The sequence below is a fragment of the Vulpes vulpes genome, chromosome 4 (genome assembly GCF_048418805.1).
Source record: "Vulpes vulpes isolate BD-2025 chromosome 4, VulVul3, whole genome shotgun sequence".
Classification (NCBI taxonomy): domain Eukaryota; kingdom Metazoa; phylum Chordata; class Mammalia; order Carnivora; family Canidae; genus Vulpes; species Vulpes vulpes.
In genome coordinates, this window is record NC_132783.1 from 119,974,344 (window position 1) to 119,997,871 (window position 23,528).

The 23,528-nt window shown below is 40.0% G+C and overlaps 1 protein-coding gene across 3 annotated transcripts in view; it reads left to right on the forward strand.

Moving 5' to 3' along the window:
- The window catches only part of ARL15 (ARF like GTPase 15), a 399,917-nt gene that overhangs the window by 129,788 nt on the left and 246,601 nt on the right, over positions 1–23,528 (forward strand). For all 3 annotated transcript variants that reach the window (XM_026017011.2, XM_026017009.2, XM_072756933.1), the window contains one exon: positions 10,436–10,580. In XM_026017011.2, the coding sequence (XP_025872796.2) occupies positions 10,436–10,580 (145 nt within the window). The remainder of the gene's footprint in view (positions 1–10,435; positions 10,581–23,528) is intronic.

A 23,528-nucleotide genomic window follows, 5' to 3' on the forward strand; every position in this document is an offset into this window, starting at 1 on the left:
CAATGAGATTTGAGGATACACAGGGGTTATGGACCCTTTACTCCCTATTACACTTTTGTCTAGATCCACATAGACATAGAAGGAGATTCACATTCAGAGAATTGGTTTAGCTGTTAAGATATACCAGTAATGTTTAAAAGCTGTTTTGTAGGAGTTTTTCTCCTCTTAGGTGAAGAAAAAAATCCAGTAATGGCCCCACTATACATCATATCATGATCCCTTCTACTACTACTACTACTACTACTACTACTACTACTACTACTTCTTCTTCTTCTTCTTCTTCTTCTTCTTCTTCTTCTTCTTTTTAAAGATTTTATTTATTTATTCGTGAGAGACACACAGAGAGAGGCAGAGACATAGGCAGAGGGAAAAGCAGGCTCCCAGTAGAGAGCCTGATATGGGACTCGATCCCAGGACCCCAGGATCACAACATGAGCTAAAGGCAGATACTCAACCACTGAGCCACCCAGGTGTCCCTCATGATCTCTTTTAGTAACTGTTATTATAACAAACCAGAGGACTGTCTACATGTCCTTAACCACTGTTGGCATTTGACATATTATATCAGAACTTTGATCAAATGGGCAATAAAAATAAATCCAAACCTGAATTATCATTATCTACACTGAGAGGAATCCTGATAGGTCAAAAAAAAAAAAAAATCCATTCTCTTTAGGAAAACCACTCGGTGAGAAATCTAATGAGTCATGATGGTAATACTTGCTGATTGAACACTATTATGAGCATTTGGAATATAGTACCTCATTGATTACTCCCAACAACCTGTAAGATGATCCTCACTTTCTAGATTAGGAAACAGATATCTGTGAAATAACTTCTCCAGATTCCAGTGGGGCTCCATTTCAGCCTTGTCTGACCCTACACTTAATAAAGCCATGTACTTAATCACTGGGGAGCTCATTTACCACATTGGTGGATGGTGTGCCAGACACTCAGGTTCCAAAGCTGAATTAGAAGTGGTGCCTACAGTCAGGTGCTCCAAGTCCAGTGGCAGGGGAAGATGGACTGGAAATCACCTTCACAGAATTGGAAGGTCATGACATTGGGATAGAAAAGGTGCTAGGGGAGTTAAAAAAAAGATGATCTAAATTAGACTGAGGCCACAGAAGTCTTTCTGGAAGAAAAGATCATGAAAATGAGTTTTGACGGATGACTAGGAGCCAGCCAGAGGAAGATAGTGGAGGATGATGTGTGGGGAGAGAGCCAGCTCCTTGTACTTGGAGCACTAAAGAGACAGGAACAGCACCTGCACACACAGATCTATGTGACTGCCATGGGGGTCGTGTATATGGGGGAGAAAATCTCCCATGTATTATAAACTTATTATTTTAAGTTCTGTGTGTTGAACCCTGGTTTAGGTGCCTTATGAACATTATATCCATCATCTCCTGCCATCCCTATAACAGCCATGGGAGACCACAAATGAAGACAAAGTCCAATCATAAGGAGCCTGCCTATCTTCTTAGATAAGGAGCTTGGACTTTATCATGACAGTTCTAGGAGGTCATGGAAAGATTTTAAATCTTGTGATTGACTTGATGTGTTTAAGAAAGATCATTGTTAGCATTTTGGAGATTGAATTAGAGCCTGGGAAACCTGAGGTAAGGAGACCAGTTAGGAGAACAGACTGTGTTATCTAGGAGATAGTGGTGATGTTTTGAACAAAGGCTTTAGGGCCAATCTCAGCAGGGAGATCACAGAGACCGAGTGGGAATTGGTGCTGGATGGGATATGTGGGCCTGAGGCCCATCTTTGTGGAGCCTAAAGATTGTTAAGGAATGTTCTGTTGTTTTCCAAGATCTGGGAATAGGATTTCCACTGTTATGGGCTACCAGAAAACCAACTTGAGTTTGATTTCTTTTGCTCTCTTCTGTTACAAGGCTCCCCCACTCCAGTTCCAGAAGCACCAAGAACAAAGAGAATTGCTTGGTTGGGACCTTTCCTGGGGATTTTTACAGGATTTTTGAACGTCTACTTTTAGGGATCCTAGTTCTTTTTAAATACCTTCTTCATTCTCTGACTCTTCATAAGTATCAAAGTATAGAAAAATGGCTTTGGTAAGGAATATTAAAACCGTTCATATATTTTTATGCCCCACTTCCCCTCTAGAACTGTTCTATTCAGACAGTGACCTAAAATGAGGTTGGATACAAAATGTATTAATCATTCATTTTTAGCTAAATTATGCATTTCTTTGCTCTTTAGGAAAAAAAAAATAACATGGTCTGAAACTGACCCAGGTGAAGCCCTGATTTGAGTACATTTGTGAAGATGCATATAAAGCTTGGGTCTCATTACACAGTCATGCCTGGGAAATTTTCTGCTGGTTTTATTGGATAATTATGTTATTTTAAGAATCAATAGTTGAAATAAGATATTCCATCTAGCCATTTTAAGAGAAGAATTACCTGGCAAAGATAAGACCTTTATCTTCTACTTAGCTACCTCTTTGAATTTCAGTTTCAAAAAAAAATTAAAAATCATCTCCCCCTTGATCTAGTTTCAGTAGAAGTCCTGAATTTGTGGAGCTGCAGGAATATAGGAGTATCTTGAATGAGAGTCTTTTTACATCTAATTATCAAGACACATGCCCTAACTTTTAAAGCCCTACTTTTGGCTCATCTTGAGATGCTCACACCAGTACTGGTGAATGCCGCCCATCAGGGATGACTGATGCCCAGGCTGTGAGCCACGTGGGTCCCTGGTCTGGCTCAGCACAGCGGCACTCTCTTCATTCAGGGTCTCAGATGTCTGCTCCTCTGCAAAGCCGGGAGGCCAGTGTCTGTAGCTGCTGAGCATGAAATCCCCTGCTTCTGTTTGTTTCTTTTGTTGCCACGAGTTAATAGGGACAGAGACAGGAGACAGCTCAGAACAAAGCAGAAATAATGGAGTATTTCACCCCAAAAAGGAATGTGGATTGAGAAATACAAAGGGTAAGGCAAAGACAGACTTAGTGTCCCGAGGCAGTGTGATGTATTGGCCAGAAGCCTCAGCCCTGGGACAGTTCCGGGCCAAAGCCTTCATCAGTGAGCTTGGAGCAGCCCGCACGGCCCAAAGGTTTGACCCATCTTCTGTAAAAACAATTTATTGTTTTTCCCACTGGGGTCTTAAAGGGCCACGGGATTTTTCACCTCGAAAAGTGGATAGCTCTGGTGAGGTGGGGAAGAGTCTTCTGCTGGGATCTGCCTGGTGCTCAGGGGCCTCTTCGTAGTCCACACCGACTCCCTGCCCCTTCAGCCTGTTGCTGTAGGTGCCATTTGAATTTCCATTCTCTTCACTTGTTTGCAAGAACCGCTGGTTACTCCAAGACATCGGAGCACCTTTGAAGTTCATTTTTCCTGCAGCTAGAAGGAAAGGATTAGCTAAGGGTTGGCATGTTTGTTATGGACTGTCTCCTTCACGTGTATTTCCACACAGCCCAGCTTCTCCGTTTCCTCCATATTCTCCCCTAGTACAGTTTATTTGGTTGCATATTTGCTTATGCATTTACTTTATTGAGGGATAATTTGCATATCCATATATTTTAAGGGGAAAAATTGAGGACTGTTCTTGAGAGATTTTTCTCCCCTTTGCTACCGTGCTTAGAATGAGAAATCTCTGCAGCCAGCGTGGGCTTCTCTTAATAGACAAGCTTTGTCCTTGCCAGAGGACAAAAAATGGTTAAGTGAAAGCAGCAGACAGCAGGGCAGAGAAGCCAGCAGCTCTTGAGGGCCCCCTCGCCTTCCTCCCAGCCAGTCCCCTGTCTCCTTCTCTGCTCCCTACTTCAGCCCTGCAGGAAGCAGTTCCTCTAGCTCTACTGGGAGGAAGATGCAGGCACTTGAGCCATAAACTTGACTGTGCAAGGGAGGAAGCAATATCAACACTGGCGTCGTCCCCTTCCTCTGCCAGGTTCTGTTCTCTCACCCAGGCCGACTGCCTTAAAGCGCTTTCATTCCCTCGAAACCACAGAAACATTCCACCCCTGGGACTCTGATCCTTGATTCTGGCCTCGGTAGTACCATGGCTGAGAGGATATGGGTAGGCGCTCTGGAGCCAGGCAGCCGTGGTCGGAATTCCAGCTCTGTCACTTCGTAGCTCTGGTGCATTTTCCTATCTCTGTGTTCCCTCTATGTGGGTGCAGCTAATGTCTCCTCCACATGGCACACCCTCAGACGTTGGAGGCTTCCAGTCCTGGCTCCACTGAGGCAAGTTATTTATGACTTTTAGGCCTCAGTTTCCTTATCTGAAAATGGGAACCATCTAGTGACTTTCTCAATGAGTAAGTGAATTAGTACACATATGTCCCTTCTATAGGGCACTAAATAGCATTGGCGACATTTGGCTCTGTTTTTAAGTTTTGGGAGCACCCATCCTTCCTCGTGTCTTTTCCAGAAGTTTAAGTGGCTTTTATGAGCCTTATAACACGTTTTGGTTGTAGTTTCCAAAGACAGACCCACATTTGTCTATTACAGACATGGGAAATATTTTATTTTAAATCCCACAATTTTTAATATTTAAACACTAAATATTTTATTAATTGGACATGGTTAGCATTAGAAAACACTTCTAAAAATTGACTTCCTTTTAAAAGCTTTTCATTGTGAGAGAGCAAGGGTCAGAATGTACAGGTGCCTCTTTTTGGTTTTAAAACCCATCCAAGAAATCACTCCAGGTTATGAGTGAATTGTCTCTTGCCTTTAGGTACCAACTAATTGTTACTGTGTTAATCTGACAAATATCTATGGAATGCAGTGACAGGACCCACCCTAGGACTCCACCAAAAGACTTGATTATTTGCTATCAGAAATCTCTGGTTTTTATTTGGTAAGTCCTTTATTTAAATAAGGAGGAGATGGTGTGGTGTTCAGCAGTGACTGCATGGCCCTGGGGAAGTCCCAAAGCTGGCTGAAGAACATTTTCCAGCAACTATACAGAGCTTCAATCAAATTGAAATCATGCTCAGAATAAAATCATGTATTCATGATGACAAACAGAGCATCGATTGAAACAAATGCCATGTTCCCAAAGGCTAGGGATTCAGGGACATGGGATGGTAGGAAATCCTGGCAATGCAGGGGCCAGTGCCAGAGGGGGAGGATTTTGAGTAAGACTGTGTCCAGAACTGAGAAGTTGTAGGACAACTGCTCCTCCGCTTTGGTGCCTGGCTGCCCTTGGTAACTGTAAAATTAGACTTTATGAATGAAGGATGAATAAGTCTTTGGGTTGATGCTGGTAATTTTATCATCTACTTAATTCTTAAAATTAGAAGAAAAAAATAACCCCAAACACCTTGTATTTGCTACAGCGCTAGACATGTGTATACAGACCAAGGAGTGAAAGAAGGGATTAATCCTCTTCGGGGACTGGAGAAGACTTTCCAGAGGAGGTGCCTTCTGAGCAGAACTTTGAATAGGAATTTGCCAAGTAGAGAAAAGTGGGAAGAGCTTTTCCTTCTGAGGGTACACAGTCAGAGCACGAAGTACCCAGACTGCTGGCAGAATTAGTGAGTGATTTGGAGGGTAGCTGGGGTCATTAAGGAGGAGATGCAGAGGGAAATGAGATCTACAGTTAAGTGCTAAATTAGTGCTTCATAGTGCCGGTTTGTGGAGCAGTTATTCACTGTGTACCTATTGTGGATGGTGCTCTACCAGACTTACTAAGACATCTGCTGCTATCCCCAACACAAATGACATTTTAAGGCCATATTGCTGCCATGGTGCTAGGCCACCCATCTGAAATGCGAGTCCTCATTTGACCTTCACTATCTAATCTTTGGCTTTTTTTTTTCCCCCTTTAGCACACGTGATCGTTCTCCTTTGAGCAAATATTGCTAAGTCTTTTGTTTTTTTATCTTTTTAGTGAATCCACCTTTCAGCCAAAGGTTATATGATTATGTGATTTGTCCAAAGTCTACGACACAGATGTCTCTGGTGATTCCGGTCATTGCCGTCTCTCAAGACCTTGGCACCCCATTTCCTCACATAAAACATTGGTAGAAGCTTACAGACACATGCTAAAGGGAAATATCCTGCCTCCCAGATACACTGGGTCCTTTTGAAGAGGAACAAGTCATAACAGACCCCATGTGAAAAGACCTGTGAACTGAAGCAGTCTAGACAAGAGACCATGACCTTGGTGGCGCGCACACACACACACACACACACACATACACACGCGCGCACGCGCACACCCCCCCCCCCACCCCACCCCCCCCGCAGCCTGCCCCATGGTTACAATGCAGACTCACCCTATTCTCTATTCCCTGCCACAAGTGAGGGCCAAGGGTTGTGTGTCTTTGGTCTTGGGTTGGAGTTAGAAGGGGATGGAGCTTGTGGACGCTGCTGTGGGCTGGCGAAGGAAGCACCAGTATGTGGGCTGCCGGGCCCTTGCCCGAGGAAACTGACGATCACCTAGGATACGTTAGGATGATAAGCATCCTGATGAACAGTTATTTATTTGTATGGTGCCTTTCTTGTAGCAAAATGCATTGAACTGATGCCTCATAACATCCTCCTGAAGAAAGGAAGTGGCAGATAGTGTTAAAACGTTACTGGTTAATCACGGGAAACTGAAGCATGGATAGGTTTACGGAGCCTGCACAGAGTCACACAATGCCTTAGTGTCTGGCCTGGGAATGAAGCCTGAGTTTGCCGCTTGCTGTCAGGACTGCCGACGGCATTGTGTTTAGCATTGTACAACAGTGAAAGGGGCTTACTCTTAACAATGCGAGAGCTGCTTTAGGAGACAGACACAATGAACTTTGGTACAGTATAGTCTAGAGGCCAAAATGAGTAATTTTAAGTAAATTGACTATGAGATCCAAAGCTTCATTAAGTTTTAAAATGAAAAACAAGTGAAGACTGTACAGTTTTTAGGAACTGACTCAAAAAACATGAACATTCTTTTCCCGTTTGAAATAGCATATTTTTAAAAGCCTTATTTTGTTGGCTCAAAATCTGACACTGTTCCTGCCAAGCATAGGATTTATTTATTTCAAATAAATATTCAGAGGTTCTGTGATTTATTTCAAAGATTCTGTCTTGTAATGATTGTCAATCTAACCTTTATGCCTTTTATGTTCCAAAGTACCTGATTTCCATAGACTGTGTTTTGGGGGCAGTGGGGGGAAGGCTTTTGTTTTATTCAGATTTAGTTTGGGTTCTTCTAGACCAGTTGAAAATACAGAGCCTGGAATTCAGGAAAGAGACTGAGGGGCAAGGAGAGATGTCATGTTAGGTGTCTTAACCATCACTGTGGTGAATCTAGAGAGACAGATGTGCGGATTACAGTGTCACCACTAAATTGCTTCTCATGTCAGTAGTGTCTTAGTGACCTAGAGAAAACTAAGAGGTGATCTAGATATTAGTGAGTTTGGCTGCAAACGTTTTTACATTCTGGATTTTAAAAACAGCATGAAGGTGAAATTTTGGAACTTCTGGCCAAAGTATTTTGAGTAATACTGGTATATGGATAACTTAGAGTAAGATAGCCATCAATCACCTACAGTTTTATCTTGTATTTAAGATTTGATTGTTTTGACCAGGATAGATGGGCCAGTCTCCCTCCATGAAGGCCTGAGGGAATTCTGGGAGAGGAGCTGAGCAAGAAAGGGGCAGTTGGGAGCAGGAATTGGGTCTGTCCCCTCTTTCCCTAATGAAGATCAAAGTGGTCCAATAGGAGAAACCACAGTGTGATTAGTGGTGTTGCCTGACGTATTGCATAGATACAGGCACATATACATCTGCCTCCTAGAAAAACTCACCGTGAGTCCAGGAGACTCAGGGATAAAGTTGGCCAAAAGTCAGACCCTACCAACCAACCTCCAACCTTCATGCGAATCCAGGATGTGATGGGTTGGTGTCTAGGGTGCTCTTTATAGTTGTGGTCATCAATCTTGTAAGAGAAGGCATAATGGAACTCAAGTAATGCCAAAGAACAGCAACTAAGATGAAGGGAGTAGGAGGGGTTGCTGTATGCAGGCAGACTGAAACAATTAGAGCTCCTCAGGCTTGAAGAGACAGAGCGGAAATATGATTAGAGTTTAATAAATTTGTGAAGAATATGGATTAGATGATCATAGAATGGTTTACCAGAAGTAGGCAGAACCTCTTAAAAGCCAAGGAGAAGTGAACTGAGGTTAAAACAAAACAAAGCAAACCCAAAACCTCTATATACTGAGAAAGTAGACCCTGTACAGCAAAATCTTGAAAACTGGGCTCCTTTCTGACAATGAAGGGAAGTGGAAGGGTCAAGAGTTACTCTTATTTTGATGCAATTTTCTTGAAATGTTGAAAACTGGACTACTTTCTGGCAACTGGACTACTTTCTGGCAATGAAAGGAAGTGAAAGGGTCAAGAGTTACTCTTATTTTGATACAATTTTCTTGAAATGTTAGGCACCCAGGAGAGAATAGATGAAGCTTCCTAGTAGTTTTTACATTTTCTTTTTTCCTTGGGTGAAATGCAAATGTTGTGGGTTCTTCATTCAACATTTATTCCTGGATGGTAGATTCTATGCCATGTCTCCTGCTAAGCCCTGGGGACACTGGGATGAAGATGGAGAGGGATGGTTCCCACAGTTAAGGGGTGAATAGAAAACTGTAATGATCAGCGTGATGACTTGACAAACGTGCTGTGAGAGCTTAAAACAAATTGCTAACATTCTCCAGGGATCAGATCAGGTGCCCCTGGAGAAGGGATGCCAAAGCTGAGACCTAAAAGTTGAGAAGCTCTCTGAGTCAAGAGCTAGGGGAAGAGGGAACAGCATAGGAGTGCCTGGAGGTATGAGAGGGTCCGTACGTCGGGGGCTGGAGTAGAGGGAACAGTGAGTAGAGAGGAATGGGAGAGCAGGCTGGAGGGAGTGGCAGTTGGTGGAGCATATTATGGAAGACCTTGTAGATCAAAAGGGTTTGGACCCTAGAACAGTGGGAATAGTCGCTGAAGGGGGTTAAGCAGATTGGATTTTGTTTTTATAAATAATCATGGTGGCTGCCATGGAGAATAGAGAACAGAGAGGGCAAGAGCAAATATGCTAGGACCAGTGGGAGAATGTTGGTGTTGTCCAGGTGATAGTGGCTTGGACTAGAGAGAAATGGACAAGTTCTAGAGTGATTTCAGAGGAGGTATGGACTAGACTTGCTGACTGACTAGATGAGAAGTGTGAGAGAGAACTAGTTAAGCTTGACTTAAGAGAGCCCATAGGCCTCAGATTTTATCTGAATGAGACCACAGGCTTTTTCTAGGTCTTTTCTCTCATGATCTCCAGATAATCTAACAGTCAGTAGGCCTCCCTCCCTCTCTCTGTTTTTCTCTCCTGAATTATTGAGAGCCTAAATATTTCAGGCTCTACAAGTTGACACATAACTGGTCCCTAATAAATGAACGTTAGGTAAGTAGAAAGACCACAAATGGCCTGATTTCCTGTCTCCTAAAACTCCTGGCCTTTAACTCTTGCAGAGCAAACAAGTTCCTGCCATGCCCAAACTGCTCAGTGGTTCATGGTACCCTGAAGTCAGATGACCTGAAACAGACTTTGGCACAGATCAAGATGGCAGTGACCTATATAGGGACTCTGTTGAATGATCTATAAAAGCTTTTTATTTTCAAATAGTACCAGAGTTTTAAGGCTAATACAAAGAAATTTCCCATGACTCTCCACTTCACTGGCCATTAACATTTTACCATGTTGGCATTGTCACACTCCTCACTGTATAGAGCTGATGATGGACACAGATTTAGAAATTTTTTGAACCAATTAATTATGGATGTCAAGACCCTTCGTCTCTAAATACTTGATTATGATGTGTTTTCTCAGAACAAGGGTTTTCCTTTTATTAGCCCAGTACAGTGATTAACTTCAGGAAGCTAGTGACCTCATGCAACACTGTTGTCTATTATTGGTCTCTTAGTCAGCCCTCACCTGTCATCCCACTGTCACTTCTGCTATTTTTCCTCCACCTGTTCCAAGGGTCCAATTCAGAAGACATTGCATTTGGTTATCCTGTCTCCAATCTTCTCTAACCTAAAACAGTTCCTCAGCATTTTTTTGACTTTTAAGACATTGGGATTTTAGAGAATGGGCCAGCTGTCTTGTGGAATGCTCCTCAGAGTGGTTTTTGTCTGAAGTTGTCTTGTACTTAGATTCAGACTGTGCATTTTTGGCAGAAAAGCTGAGCGAGGATGTCTTGCCCCTTGCAGGTTGCCTGTTGCAGCAGGAGGGGAGCTGTGAGGTCCACATAGGTCTCATTCCTAGGGATGTTAACTTTGATCACTTGGCTAAGGTGGTGTCTTATGGGTTTCTCCACCGTGAAATTACCTTTCCTCCTTATAATAAATAGGTTATTTAATTACTTCTTAATACTTAGTCATTGTAAATGTTACTAAACTTTGTGTCCAGTCTTATTTAAAAGAGCCTCATTTCTCCCCTCTCTTGGCAGTGTTTTAGAGCACTCTGCTGCAAGGGACCACCGCCTGCACGACCTGAATATGACCTGGTTTGCATAGGCCTCACAGGTTCTGGCAAGACCAGTCTGTTGTCAAAGCTCTGTAGTGAAAGTCCCGAGAACGTCGTGTCAACCACAGGTGGGTACTGTGCCAGGGTTCTATCCCTTTCTCTTTCTCACCCCAAAAATGTTCCAGTTTCTTATGCTATTTGTGGGACCCCTCCCTTCTATTTGTGATTAAATGCTTCAATTAGTTTATTTTGGGGTGTTTTCTTTTTCAAAATAGAGTGGGGGATGTTAGTAGCATTAAATTTCTGTACCCTATATCTTTCTAGTTGGATTTTTTTTTTTTAAGATTTTTTAATTTATTTATTCATGAGATACACACAGAGAGAGGCAGAAACATAGGCAGAGGGAGAAGAAGGCTCCCCGGGGAGAGCCTGATAGGGGATTCTATCCCAGGATCCCGGTTCACGACCTAAGCAGAAGGCAGATACTCAACCACTGAGCCACTCAAGTGCCCCTCTAGTTGGATATTTCAATGCCACTGAACAAGTCAAGCTCAGGAGAATATTGGTACAAACTAATGCTGAAACCTGGAATTCTAGTACTCTAACAAAATGGCTTTATCTCAGGCTCAATGAGTGCTAGTCTCCCTTGAGGAGTCACTCTAGCCTATTTGTGTTGGTCATATATTCCCTAAATAGTGCAGCTGGTGGTCTGAATCTTCTTTCCTCAGAGCTCCCATCTGGAGGAGAGTCAGTACAGGAACCATTGGTCAAGTTATGTTGTTTTCTAGATGTGGCCAAGAAGTCAGTCTAGGCAGTGGTTCTCAATCAGGCGAGATGTTGGGTTGTCACAACTAGGAGAGAGGGCTACTGGCTTCTGTTGGGTAGATGCCAGGGATGCTGCCAAACATCCCACAATGAGCAAGACCGGCCCTCACCACAAGGAAGAAGAGTGAGAGCACACTTAGTGGCTGGTTGGGTTTGGAAGATGAGCAAGAAAGAAGCCAAAGATGATTCAAGTCTGGTCCAGGTGATAGGAGGATGATGGAATCATTAACTAGGACTTCCTAACAAATAAGAGTAATACTGATGACCAAGAAGAGCCTTACCTCAGTTAGGGTCAAGATTTGCCACTAAATAAGTTGGGGATTTGGAGCTTTTCAGATTTTAGAATTTTAGTTTAGATGAGAAACTATGGACTTGTAAAGCATTAGAGGCCTAGCGTCATTGGAGGACAAAGAAAAGAGGGGCGCCTGGGTGGCTCAGTCGGTTAAGTGACTGATTCTTGATTTGGGCTCATGTTGTGATCTCAGGGACCTGGGAACAAGCTCCACACTCAGCAGGGAGTCTGTTTGGGATTCTCTGTCTCCTCTGCCCCTTCCCCACCATCCATTTGCATGTTCTCTCTCTCCAGTAAGTACATCTTTAAAAATAGAAATAAAAAAATAAAGGATAAAGGAAAGAATAAGGGCTTCATGATCATTGGTGAAACAACTGGGGGTGAGCAGAGCTCAAGCATGGCCTTTCATGTGAAGTCATTCCTGACTATTGTCCTTTTCCCCAAGACAGAACTGAGCACTCCTTTCTCCTCAACTGCATGTGGTCCATATTCCTATCATTTGGTGCCTACAACACTGCTGTCTACATTTCTGTCCCCAACTTGGGATGTAAGCTCCTAAGGGCAGATAAACACATCTTATTTGGCTTTATACACCCCGAACGTAGCATAGGATTTGAGCATAGATCCAGATGTCTATGAGTGAATAAGAGGCAGTTGTAATTTGAATTCTGTTTTGATTCTGTCTTTAAATCATCTGAGGCTCAAAAGTATGGTGACATAGCTAGTGATAGAAGTAGGGTGCCAGTTCAAGTCTTCAAATGAAGTTTGGTGGTACCAAAGACTTAGGATTTGTGACGAGAGTAGTATTTGCTGCTTGTTGGTAAAATTGTGGGTATCTTTGGAGAAATGTAACTCATTATACAAATCTTGTTAAGTTAGTAATTCTTTTCAAGCAAAATAGCTCTCCATAAAATGTGGATTGTTATAAGTTTTATATCTTAAAGTTTTAATGCTTTGCTTTTACTGGAACCAATAGTAACATCATGTACTAGTTGATTTTTCTGATGCTTTAGATGTTAAGTTGCCTGACATTTTGAATATGAGTTGTCATTATCCTGAGCCACATACAGTGATTTCTTGTATGCCTTTTTGAAGGTTGCTGACAGCAAGAAGTTTACACCCAGGTTAGGAAGATGAGTTTCTAATGACAAACAGTTGATATGTGTTGCATGTTTAACATATGCCAGGTGCTAAGACAGCATGATGTGTGCTGTATGTGATGATAAAAACGAGAAAGCTAAAAAGGATAATTTCTAATGTGAGGAGTCAAAGAATTCATAGGGGATGTTAAGTGTGAGAAGGGCTTGGGATGACTAATCCTTGAGCAGAAAGGAATGGGGTGAGGAGAAGAAAGATAGGAACCATTCATAGAACAGCGACCTTACTGGGTTGAGACCAAGGATGCAGAGTCTAGGGTGTGTTGTGACCTGACACTGAAGGAGCTTCTGAGAAAGACCTGTACCATGAAGAGCCAATCCAGTAGGGATTGAAATTACGGGGATGGAGAGTTTAAGGCAACTATGATTGATCCTATAAGAGTGACAGCCACACTGGGTAACATGGAGGAAAGGAAGAGATAGGAATCAAATGTGCCTTAAGTTTCTAGCCTAGTGATGGCGTGCATTGTGAAAAGTAGGAAGAACATGACAAGCAATTTTAAGATAAATGATGAATTTGGCTTTGGACATGGTAATTTTGAGGTTTTGGCAGTACTTTCAACAATGACCCAAATGCCAAAAGACAAGCTGACTAGAGAAAGTTTGGATCTGGATTTGAGAGACAATTGAGTTGTGGGTTTGGAGATTGTTGAGGAATAATGGGCGGTAGAAGGAAGAAGAGTGCTAAGCATCAACTATGTTTCATTCATTCTTCCCATATGTGTTGAATACCTGTCACCCGACTGCCACTGATTTAGGCACTGAGTATGCATTAATAGATAACTGTTGGAGTTTCCATTCTAACATCTGCATCAGACAGGGAATCCAAGCCAGGCAGTTCTGTATGGTACCATATAGAAAAATATGAATCAGAGACCAAAGGAACTGGAGTTAAATAATCATCAGTCTTAAGTCTGAGAAAGGGCTGTTGTGACATTATCATTGTTAGCGAACAGTTTCAGTGCAGGGTATTAACTAAAAACCAGCCTGGGCAATGAAGGGGAATGGTGAACAAGCAGAGGAAATGACAATGTATAGACTGTCCTTCTTATTCCTTGGCCCCTTAGCTAAGACTATACATAGACTACTCTTTCAAGAAGGTAGATAGCAATGGAGAAAGCAGTGTCTAGGGAATTTATTTTTACAAGGATAGGTGCTGTGTGGGCATATTAGTAGACAGAGGTACTAGGGCAGTGGTCAGAGAGAAGGAAAGATGAAGATGCTAAATAGAGGCAGTGACAGCAAGAATGAGTAAGGATTTCTGATTTTGTCAAAACAGAATAATTGGAATTCTGTCAAAACAGAATAACTGGGGGGCTTAAGGGACAGACAAAATCTGAAACTGATTTCAAGAGCATGAATTTATCAGGCAACAAAGCATAGTCACCTGAGCGATCAGAAACAAAGGGGACGAGCCCTGCATTTGCCCCAGCTTACTGCCTTGAGAGATTCCTTGGCTATGGCACACCGCCAGGGGGAACTGAGGTATTGCTCACTGGACTCCCTACATTGTGATAGATCCAAGAGTTGGAGAGACCAAGGCAACTAGGACTCATGGGATATAGTAACAGAGAGGAAAAGTTGTACAGCAAGAGAACCCTGGAGATCTACAGAGGGTCTCCCTTGAGCATCCAGGATACTCAGTAGTTAGCCCATATTCATACAAGGCTAAAAGTTATGGCTGTTTCCTCCAGCCAGATTGGAAGTCAAAACATTGAGAGGAAAAGTTGTACAGCAAGAGAACCCTGGAGATCTACAGAGGGTCTCCCTTGAGCATCCAGGATACTCAGTAGTTAGCCCATATTCATACAAGGCTAAAAGTTATGGCTGTTTCCTCCAGCCAGATTGGAAGTCAAAACACTGGGTACTCAGGAGAGTCTTGTCTCAGGAATCAGCTCAAAGCTGAGCACTGCTCTAGACTCACCTAGGAAATCATATTAACAAGACCAAAGACTCCAACAGTTTCCTACCAACTGTAATGCATCCTAGAACAAAGTTGTAGGAGATTTACAGAAAACAATTACCTGGCACTTATTGTAAAATTCACATGTTAGACATTCAATCAAATATTACCAGCCATGGTATAAACATGATTTATAATGAGGACATGGAATAAACATGATTTGTAATGAAAAGAAAAATCAATTGACTCTGACTCAGAACTGACATAGATAAAGGAATTAGCAAAGAAAGACTTAAAACTGTTACTATAAGGGAATTCTCTCTGTTCATACAGTTAAGTAGAGACATGGAAGATTTTTTAAAAGAACCATATAAAATTTCTAGTGGTGAATACTATAATATCTGAGGTGAAATGTGTAAACCAGGTCAATTCATGGTAGATTACACATTGTAGAAGTGAAAAGTAATAACCTTGAAGGCCATTAGTATCTAAAGTATTGAAAGAGTGAGAAGAAAGTGGAAGTGCAAAGAGCAACATGAACTGTGGAAAAATTTCAAGTCCCCAAATATGGGTCATTGGAGTCTATGAAAGTAAAGGATGGAGAAAAGAGACAGAAAAAAGATTTGAAGACATAAGGTCTAAAAGATATTTAAACTTAAAACTATCAACAACAAATCCAAGAAGTTCATTAAACCTCAAGAATGAGATATGAACAAACTACATGAAGACATATAATAAAGTTGCTCAAAACCAGTGATAAAGTGTGAGGATTAATTTTATATTTTCAACCTGGCTGGGCCTAGGTGCTCAGGTATGTAGTCTAATATTATCCTGGATGTTTGTGTTTTGGGAAGAGAATATTTAAATCAATGGACTTTGAGTGAAGCAGACAGCCCTCTATAATGTGGGTAGGTCTCCTCCAATCAGTTGAAGGCCTGAATAGAACAAAAGGTGACCATCCTCCATCAAGGAGGAAATCTTCATCAGGTAGCCTTTGGAGTTGACCTGCAGCCATCAGCTGTTTCCTGGTTCTCTAGCCTACCAAATTTTAGACTTTGCCAACATCCATAATGGAGTAAATTCCTTAAAATGTATCTATGCATACATAAACCTTCTATTGGTCTGTTTCTCTAGAGAACTTTGAATAAAACAAAGAATATCTTAAAAGCAAATAATGGATGTTACAAAGGAACCCATGATAAGAGTGACATCAGATTTCTCACTGGAAACCATGCAAACAAGTCTGTGAAGCAACATCATTAAAATACATCATTAATATAGCAACATCATTAATATAGGGGAAAAAAGTTATCAACCTATACCCAGCAAAAATATCTTCGGAAAAGAAAGTTACAGACTTTTTCATTATACCTTTTTATTATACTTTTGTCATACTTTTTCTAGCATTAAAAATTGTTAAAAGTCCTTCAGGCAGAAGAAAAATGATTCCAGATGGAAATCTGGATTTACACAAAGAAATGGAAAGTACAGAAATGGTAACTACAGAGGTAATTATATAAGATTTAGTTCTTTTTTTTTTTTAAGATTTAGTTCTTATTCAAATCTATTTATAAGATAATTGTTTAAAAATGTGAGGTTTATAACATACGTGAAGTAAAATGTAGGAGAATAATGGCATAGACGACATAGTGGAAAAAGAAGTATACTATTGTACGGTTCTTCTATGTGAATTGGCTATAATAACACTTGAAGGTAGAGTGTGATAAAAGATGTACTTACATAATCCTAAAGTAACCACTGAAATTACAGAGTGATGACCAATAAGGCAACAAGAGAAATAAGATGGAATTATCAAAAATTATCCAGAAAAAGGCAAAAAGAAAAGGAACAAGAATAGATGGAATAAATAGAAAACAAGTGCTAGGGTGGTACCCTAGAACCTAACTATCAATAAACAAATTAAATGTAAATGATCTCGACTCAATTAAGGGACTGAGACTGACATTAGATTGAATAAATAAACATACAACAAAAAATAGGTCCCAACTACATGCTGACTTGAAACAAATCTTAAATATAAAGACAAAAATAGGCTGGAAAAAGATGTATCATGCTAACAGGAGCCAAAAAAAAAGTTGGAGGCGGTATGTTATCAGAAGAGACAGATTTTGGAGCAAAGAATAAAGCTGAGAATAAAGAAGTTCATTTTATAATGAAATCACTTAAGAGATTTTAAGAGTACTAAACATTTATGTAACTATTAACAGCTTGAAAATACACAAAGTAAAAACTGACTGGAACTCTAAAGGGAAATAGACAAACCAACATGTCAGATTTTAATACTCTCTCAATTATTGACAGAACATGTAAGAAGAAAATCAGCCAAGATAGAGTAGGTTTGAAAAGTACTATCAGCCAACTTGACTTGATTAACATTTATAGAACACTCTGATGGTGGAAGACATTTTTCTCAAGTGCATGTGGAAAATTAATCAAATTAGACCATATTCGAGGACATATAACAAGTCTCAATAAATTTAAAAGGACTCAAATCCTACTAAATATGTTCTCAAATCACAGTGGGATTGGATTAGAAATCAATAAGATTTCTGGGAAAGTCCCCAAGTATTTGGATACCAAATTACTTCTATGCTTGATCTTAGCCAAAAGGCTAAGCGATCCCAAATTACTTGTAAATGACCCATGGATCAAAGAAGAATGCAAAAGAAATTATAAAGCATTTTGCACTGAATGAACGTACAACACATTGGAATTTGTGGGATGCCTCTGAAGCAGGAGTTTAGAGGAAATTTATAGCACTAAACACCAATGTTAGAAGAGTTTCAAGTCCGTGATCTCAGTTACTACCTTGAGGAACTAAAAGAGAAGAATGGATTAAAAACAAAGTAAAGCAGAAGAAAAGAAATTATAAAGACCAAAGTAGAACTCAACAGTAGAAACAGAACAGAGAAAATAATTGAAACCAAAGACTGGTTCTTTGAGATCAATGAAATTTGTAATTATACTCAAATAGATCAGGAAAAAAAAATATTAAGACACTAATATCAGGAATAGTAGTTATAAAATGTAGATTTTTATAAATATTAAAAGGATAATAGAATGTTATGAACAGCTTTATGCCAGTAAATTTGACAACTTAAATGGAAAAATTTTGTTGAAAGACAAACCATCAGAGCTCATTTAAGAAGAAATAGAAAACCCAGATAGATCTGTATTTAATGGAAATGAAATGATAGTTTAAAAAAAAGAAGAAAGGGAGAAAAAGAAAACTTGAAAACTGGTTGACTGTACTGGTGAATTCTATCAAACATTTTAATAAAAAAAAATAATGCCAATGCTATGTAATACCTTCCAGAAAATTGAAGAGGTAAGGAAACTTCCCAACTTAGGTAAGACCAGCAAGTTTAATGCCAAAACCAGAAACACATTACAAGAAAACTACATATCAGTATCTCTCATGAATACAGATGCAAAAAGTATAAATATAAATTTAGCAAATCTAGTATATCACAAAGTGACATTTATCCTAGGAATGCAGGGTTGATTTCACACTCAAAAAAAAAAAAAAAAGAAAAATCAGTGAAATTTAATTCATAATATCAAACTAAAAAAATGTGATTCTCTCAGATACAAACAAAAAATATCAATTTCTGATAAAACTCCACAGAATATGAACAAAAGGGAATTTTTCGCAACTGTTAAAGGGCATCTGTGAAAACCCTACAGATTCCTAATGGTGAAAGAATTCTTTCCTCCTCAGATCAAGAATAAGAAGACAAGGATGTCCGTTCTCAATACTTTGATTCAGCATTGTAGTAGAGATTCTAACCAGAGCATTAGGCAAGAAAATGGAAAGGCTTCCAGATTGGAAAGGAGTAAGTAAAACAGTCTTTATTTGCAAATGACACAGCCATCTATGTAGACAATTTGATGGAATCTACAACTTTATATCAGTGAATTAGAGATAGCAGAATTAGAGCAGATAATCTTGGAGATCTGAAAGTTTGGAGAATATCTTGGTCATTAATTTAGAAGAATGTTGTCCATAAGAATAGAAACAGGAAGATTGTGGTGGACAAATGTTAGCCAAGTATTGAATTCATTTGGTTAGATGACCAGACTCCCTGAAAATTGATAAGTGGAAAAGCAGAGGTCCATGTATAAGTAGAGGCCACAACTTAGGTGGAAAATTATTAACAGATGACTATGGTGAAGTGGTCTAAAAACATCATGAGGACTGCATGCTTGTCCTGGGTGGCACTGTTTGGGAAAGGAAAAGTTCTGTTGACTAGTGGAAAGAGGATGGAAAAGTGCAAGAAAATGTTGGAGCCTAGAGAAAACTTTTCTTAGCAGTGTCCATATGACTCAGTGAAAGGGTTCCCAAATGTTAAAGGAGAGGCTGGCTTGGGAATGAGAGGCCTGAAGTAAGGATATAGGAGGGAAGGAGCAGATGCTTATTGGCTGAGTCTGTGTGTTCACTGTAGCCACTGAAGGTGGAGAAGAGATTGGAGAAACTAATTAGTGATGGACTGAGGAAGGGGGGAAGGAAGAAAGGTAGCAGGGAAGAGCCAAGCAGGCTGATTTTAAGTTGTCAGTGGACCCACAGAAACCAATCCCCACTAGAGTTCCAGATAGGCATGGTTGGTGTGTTCAAACCTACTTCCTGGTTCTTTTTTTGTTAAGATCAGATGTGTGTGTATGTATGTAATTGAAGAACAAAGGAGGGGGAAGGAAGGTCCTAAAATAAATGGCAAAACCTAACAGCAAGAAAAGATAACTAGGAGAAAAAATGAAGGGAGACAGCCACTCATTACATGTGAATATTTAATGTGGAAAATGAAGAACAGCTGCAAGAGGCTAAGAATGACTTACACAGGGAAAGACCAAGAACCTTAACTCTAATTTTCCAGTAATTCTAAATGTTTATCAACAAGGCAGAATGTCAGAAGAACGATACTGTTTTTGTAACAGGTATTAGAGCATACAGCTGTCCCGCTTGGAGAATTCAGTCACAGTTACAAATAGTATCTAGAATCCAGTCGATAAGTGAATTAAAAGAGATATTTCATAAAAAGAATTAACAGCGAAGAAATAAGTGGGAAAGGTTCCACTTTGCCATAAATTCAACTTTACTAGAGAATAAACAAGAAAAACATTAATTTTATACTCGAATTGATTAATATTGCTTTTTCTTTATGATAAGACTCAATGCTTTGTAAGGTCATGGTAGCATGCGTTAGTGGTGGCCTTGTGATTGGTGTTGTCCCTTTTCTTGGAAAACGATTATTCATATAAATCAAAGGTTGCCAAAACATTCACATCTTTTGATCTAGTAATTATGCCATTGGGAATTTACTTTAAGCACATAATTTTAAAGAAACCATTCACACAAAGTGATTCTTTGCGACGCTTATATAACTAAGATTTAATTTAAACATCCTTATAGCAAGGAAGTTTATCAAATTGTAGGCAACTCTGTGGAAAAAGTTATAGAGTAGAAAAATAGTCTTCCATGGGAGAAAATTTACATTTGTTTTTAAAATTAAACTGTGCCTTTGAATGAAAAATGGGAAAAGAACATGTAATAATAACGGTGCTATGGGCGGCCCGGGTGGCTCAGTGGTTTAGCACCACCTTCAGCCCAGGGCGTGATCCTGAGATCTGGGATCAATTCCCACATCGGGCTCCTTGCAGGAAGTCTGCTTCTCCCTCTGCCTGTGTCTGTGCCTCTCTATCTCTCTGTGTCTCTCATGAATAAATAAGTAAAATCTTTAAAAAATATATTTTAAATATGTGCTATGATACAGCTGAATTATATGTGAAATTTTGTTCTTTTAAATTATTTCTTTATAATGACTTGATAGCAAGCCAATTAAAAGTAAAATATTTGTTGGAAGAGTTGGGAACAACTGAAAAGAGAATCTGCCTTTGAGAATTTGTTTCTTAAAAGCATCACAAGAAAGATATGTCCATACAATTTTAGCAAGACAAGAATGTCTGCCTTTTCTTCAGAAGCAAAAGGAGTCCAAACTTTATTGGATTGCTAACCTCAGCAATCTTTTACCTTTGACATAATTTTTAGAAGATACTTAAATTGTCAAAACTTAAAGGGCCAAGAAACCCTCCAGAGAGTGATTGGAAAGCTTGCACCTTGGTTGAGAAACAAAAGTGATCTCTGTCCCTAGTGAATTCCTTGACTGGAGATGCACGAGGAATTTGTTGATTAAAAAGGGTTGTTAACCTATAGATTACACAAAGACTCTAAACTAGAGGAATGGAGTCTAAAGGCTTAGGATAATATATTGACATAACCTGGAGAAAGCAGAGCACCTGGGAATTGAAAAACGTTGAACATCTCTTCTAAGGATATTTCTTATTACACCTGGAAAACAGTCGAGTGGGATGCCATTCCGTTAAAATAGAAAAAGATCATGATAATTTGAAAGAAATGTACAAAACGTTCATGAAAAATTAGAGTATTTTAGAAACTTAAGTATTAGCTGTGTATGTGTTAAGTCAGCAAGAGAAGTTAAAAAATCCAATTTTGTTATCTGCTAAAGGACTGTTTTATAAATGCCTATGGATTAGATTTGCTTTTAGGGTATTGAAATCATACTTAGAAGAATCTCATTAGACTGGAGGAATTGTCCCAATGTCACAAAATTACCATGGCGTAAATCATGCCCTGGGTTAAAGTCAAGGCCACCAGCTCTGTGGAATGCCTTGCCCTTCAGCAGTTGTTAAAATGATCCAGGGATTTCAGAAGTACACACAAAGTATCCATGTGCAAGTGTGCAGACTTGAGTATTAGGAGGGTAAGGGACGGCGGGGGGAGGAGTTGGTCTGTAGATCCAAGTTAGATACTCATGTGTTCCACCCAATGAGTAAAAATAGACTAGTCTCACTCCCCAGACTAATTTTGTCACAATTCCAGGAATGCTCTCCCTGCATAAAAAAATTTCACATCCATCTCCCTTGTATCACAGGTTTTGCTGAATTTTAGTACTAAAAGTCAAAAACTGAAAGTCTATGCAAACAATTATTTCCCCAAAGAGTTATTAAGTCATATATTTATTAAAATTTGTGGGGTTAAATCTTCAGGGAGGTTTCAGTCTTACCATTGTAGCTTTGAGAGGCCAGGAAAAAATGACTGTGTCACTTAGACTGCAGCCATCAGCTTGTTTGAGTGGGATCTGGGGAGTCCTGCCCATGAGGCCTTAAGCCAGATACTGGAGGCCACTGATGATTGACTCAGTTGTTACTGTCATTTCCTCTTTTTTGTTTAAATAATGGAATCCCATTATAGAAGACACCTTAAGGAGCTTATGTAATCCACCCATTTTGCAGATGAGGGATTCAAGGTCAAGAAAAAATATGGCTGGTGAGTCTAAGAGCTGTGGCTAGGATATGTGGGACAGTCCTCTCATCACATCAGCACACTGACTACCTGTGGAGACATCAGAGGATGCCTATTTTGTGGACAAGGAACAGCGATCAAGCGTAGTGTCATGGCTGAGTCAGTTGAGCATTTTCTCTCTCCTGCTAAAGTCCTGGTTTTGTTAATAACACCAATAAAAAAGTACTTTCTGAACTCATGCTATTTTCATTCCATTAATATGGCAATATCATGTGAGCATGAGAACACCTACTTTGGTTCTTTGTATTGCATTATTTATAGAGAGGCAGAAGAGTTTTGAAGATAGCGCTTAGTACTCTATGTAGGGCACCTAGCCCTTTCTTGCTCACTTTCCTCCTGGGACAGTAGTACTGATGTTAGGATTGTTGTGACAGTTAAATTAGGAAATAAATATAAACCCTTAGCATAGATCTTTAAAGAAATACTGAGATCATATTATATGCCTATCACTGGCCTAAAGGATATACTGCACTCTTTCTCCAGGCGGGATTCTTGCAGTCTAACTGGGGAACAGATATAAAACAAAGAAGCGGTATGAAACTATAACTGAAAATTTCATAGAAGTACTGAGTACTGGAAGAACATAGATCTCCAAAATCAACGTATTTCTTTTTCTTTTTAAGATTTTATTTATTCATGAGACACACGGAGAGAGGCAGATGCATAGGCAGAAGAAGAAGCAGGCTCCCTGTAGGAAGCCCAATGCAGGACTCAATTCCAGGACCCTGGGATCATACCCTGAGCCAAAGGCAGAAGATACTCAACCACTGAGCCACCTGGTGTCCCCAAATCAACCTATTTCAAGAATGTCATGGAAAACTTGCCTGACAAAATGGAGTTAAAACCATACCTGAAGGATGAAGAGTTTGCCAGAGGGGCAGAGGGCGCAAATGGAGCAGAATGTGCAGAGGCCCTGAGATGGAAGGGACATAGCTTGTGTTAGGAACTCGAGGAAAATAAGTGGGAAATGATACAAAAGAAAACTGGAAAAGAAAAGGACCACCAGACAAGATCGAGCCTCATTAGGTGTCTTGAACTATATCCCGAGTAGTGAGAAGCTATCTGAAGATTTTTAACCAGGGGAGTGATGTAAACAGACATGAATTTCAAGATGATTCTAACTGCTGCTAATGTGTGGAGGAGACTGAGCAGGCCAATACTAGATGCGAAGGGTTGAGTTTAAGAGGCTCTGGAAGTTGTCCAGGTGGTGGTGGTGGCTTGACCTGAATTATGGAAAGAAGTGGACATAACTGAGAACTATTTCATAGATGGAATTTACAGACTTTGTTGACTGGAATTAGGAAAGAGGGAAAGGAAGTGCTATAGAAGACTCCATATATTTGGTTTATAGAAGTCCTCAAATGTTTTCGATTCTATAGGTTTAACTTTTATCACTGCTTTCGTGATAGATCAGCCCTTGAGATCACATGTGATTTTGACTGGAAGAAATTTAAAGCCTCTAACGGTTGGTGACCATTAGTATTCAGAAATTTTGGTTTT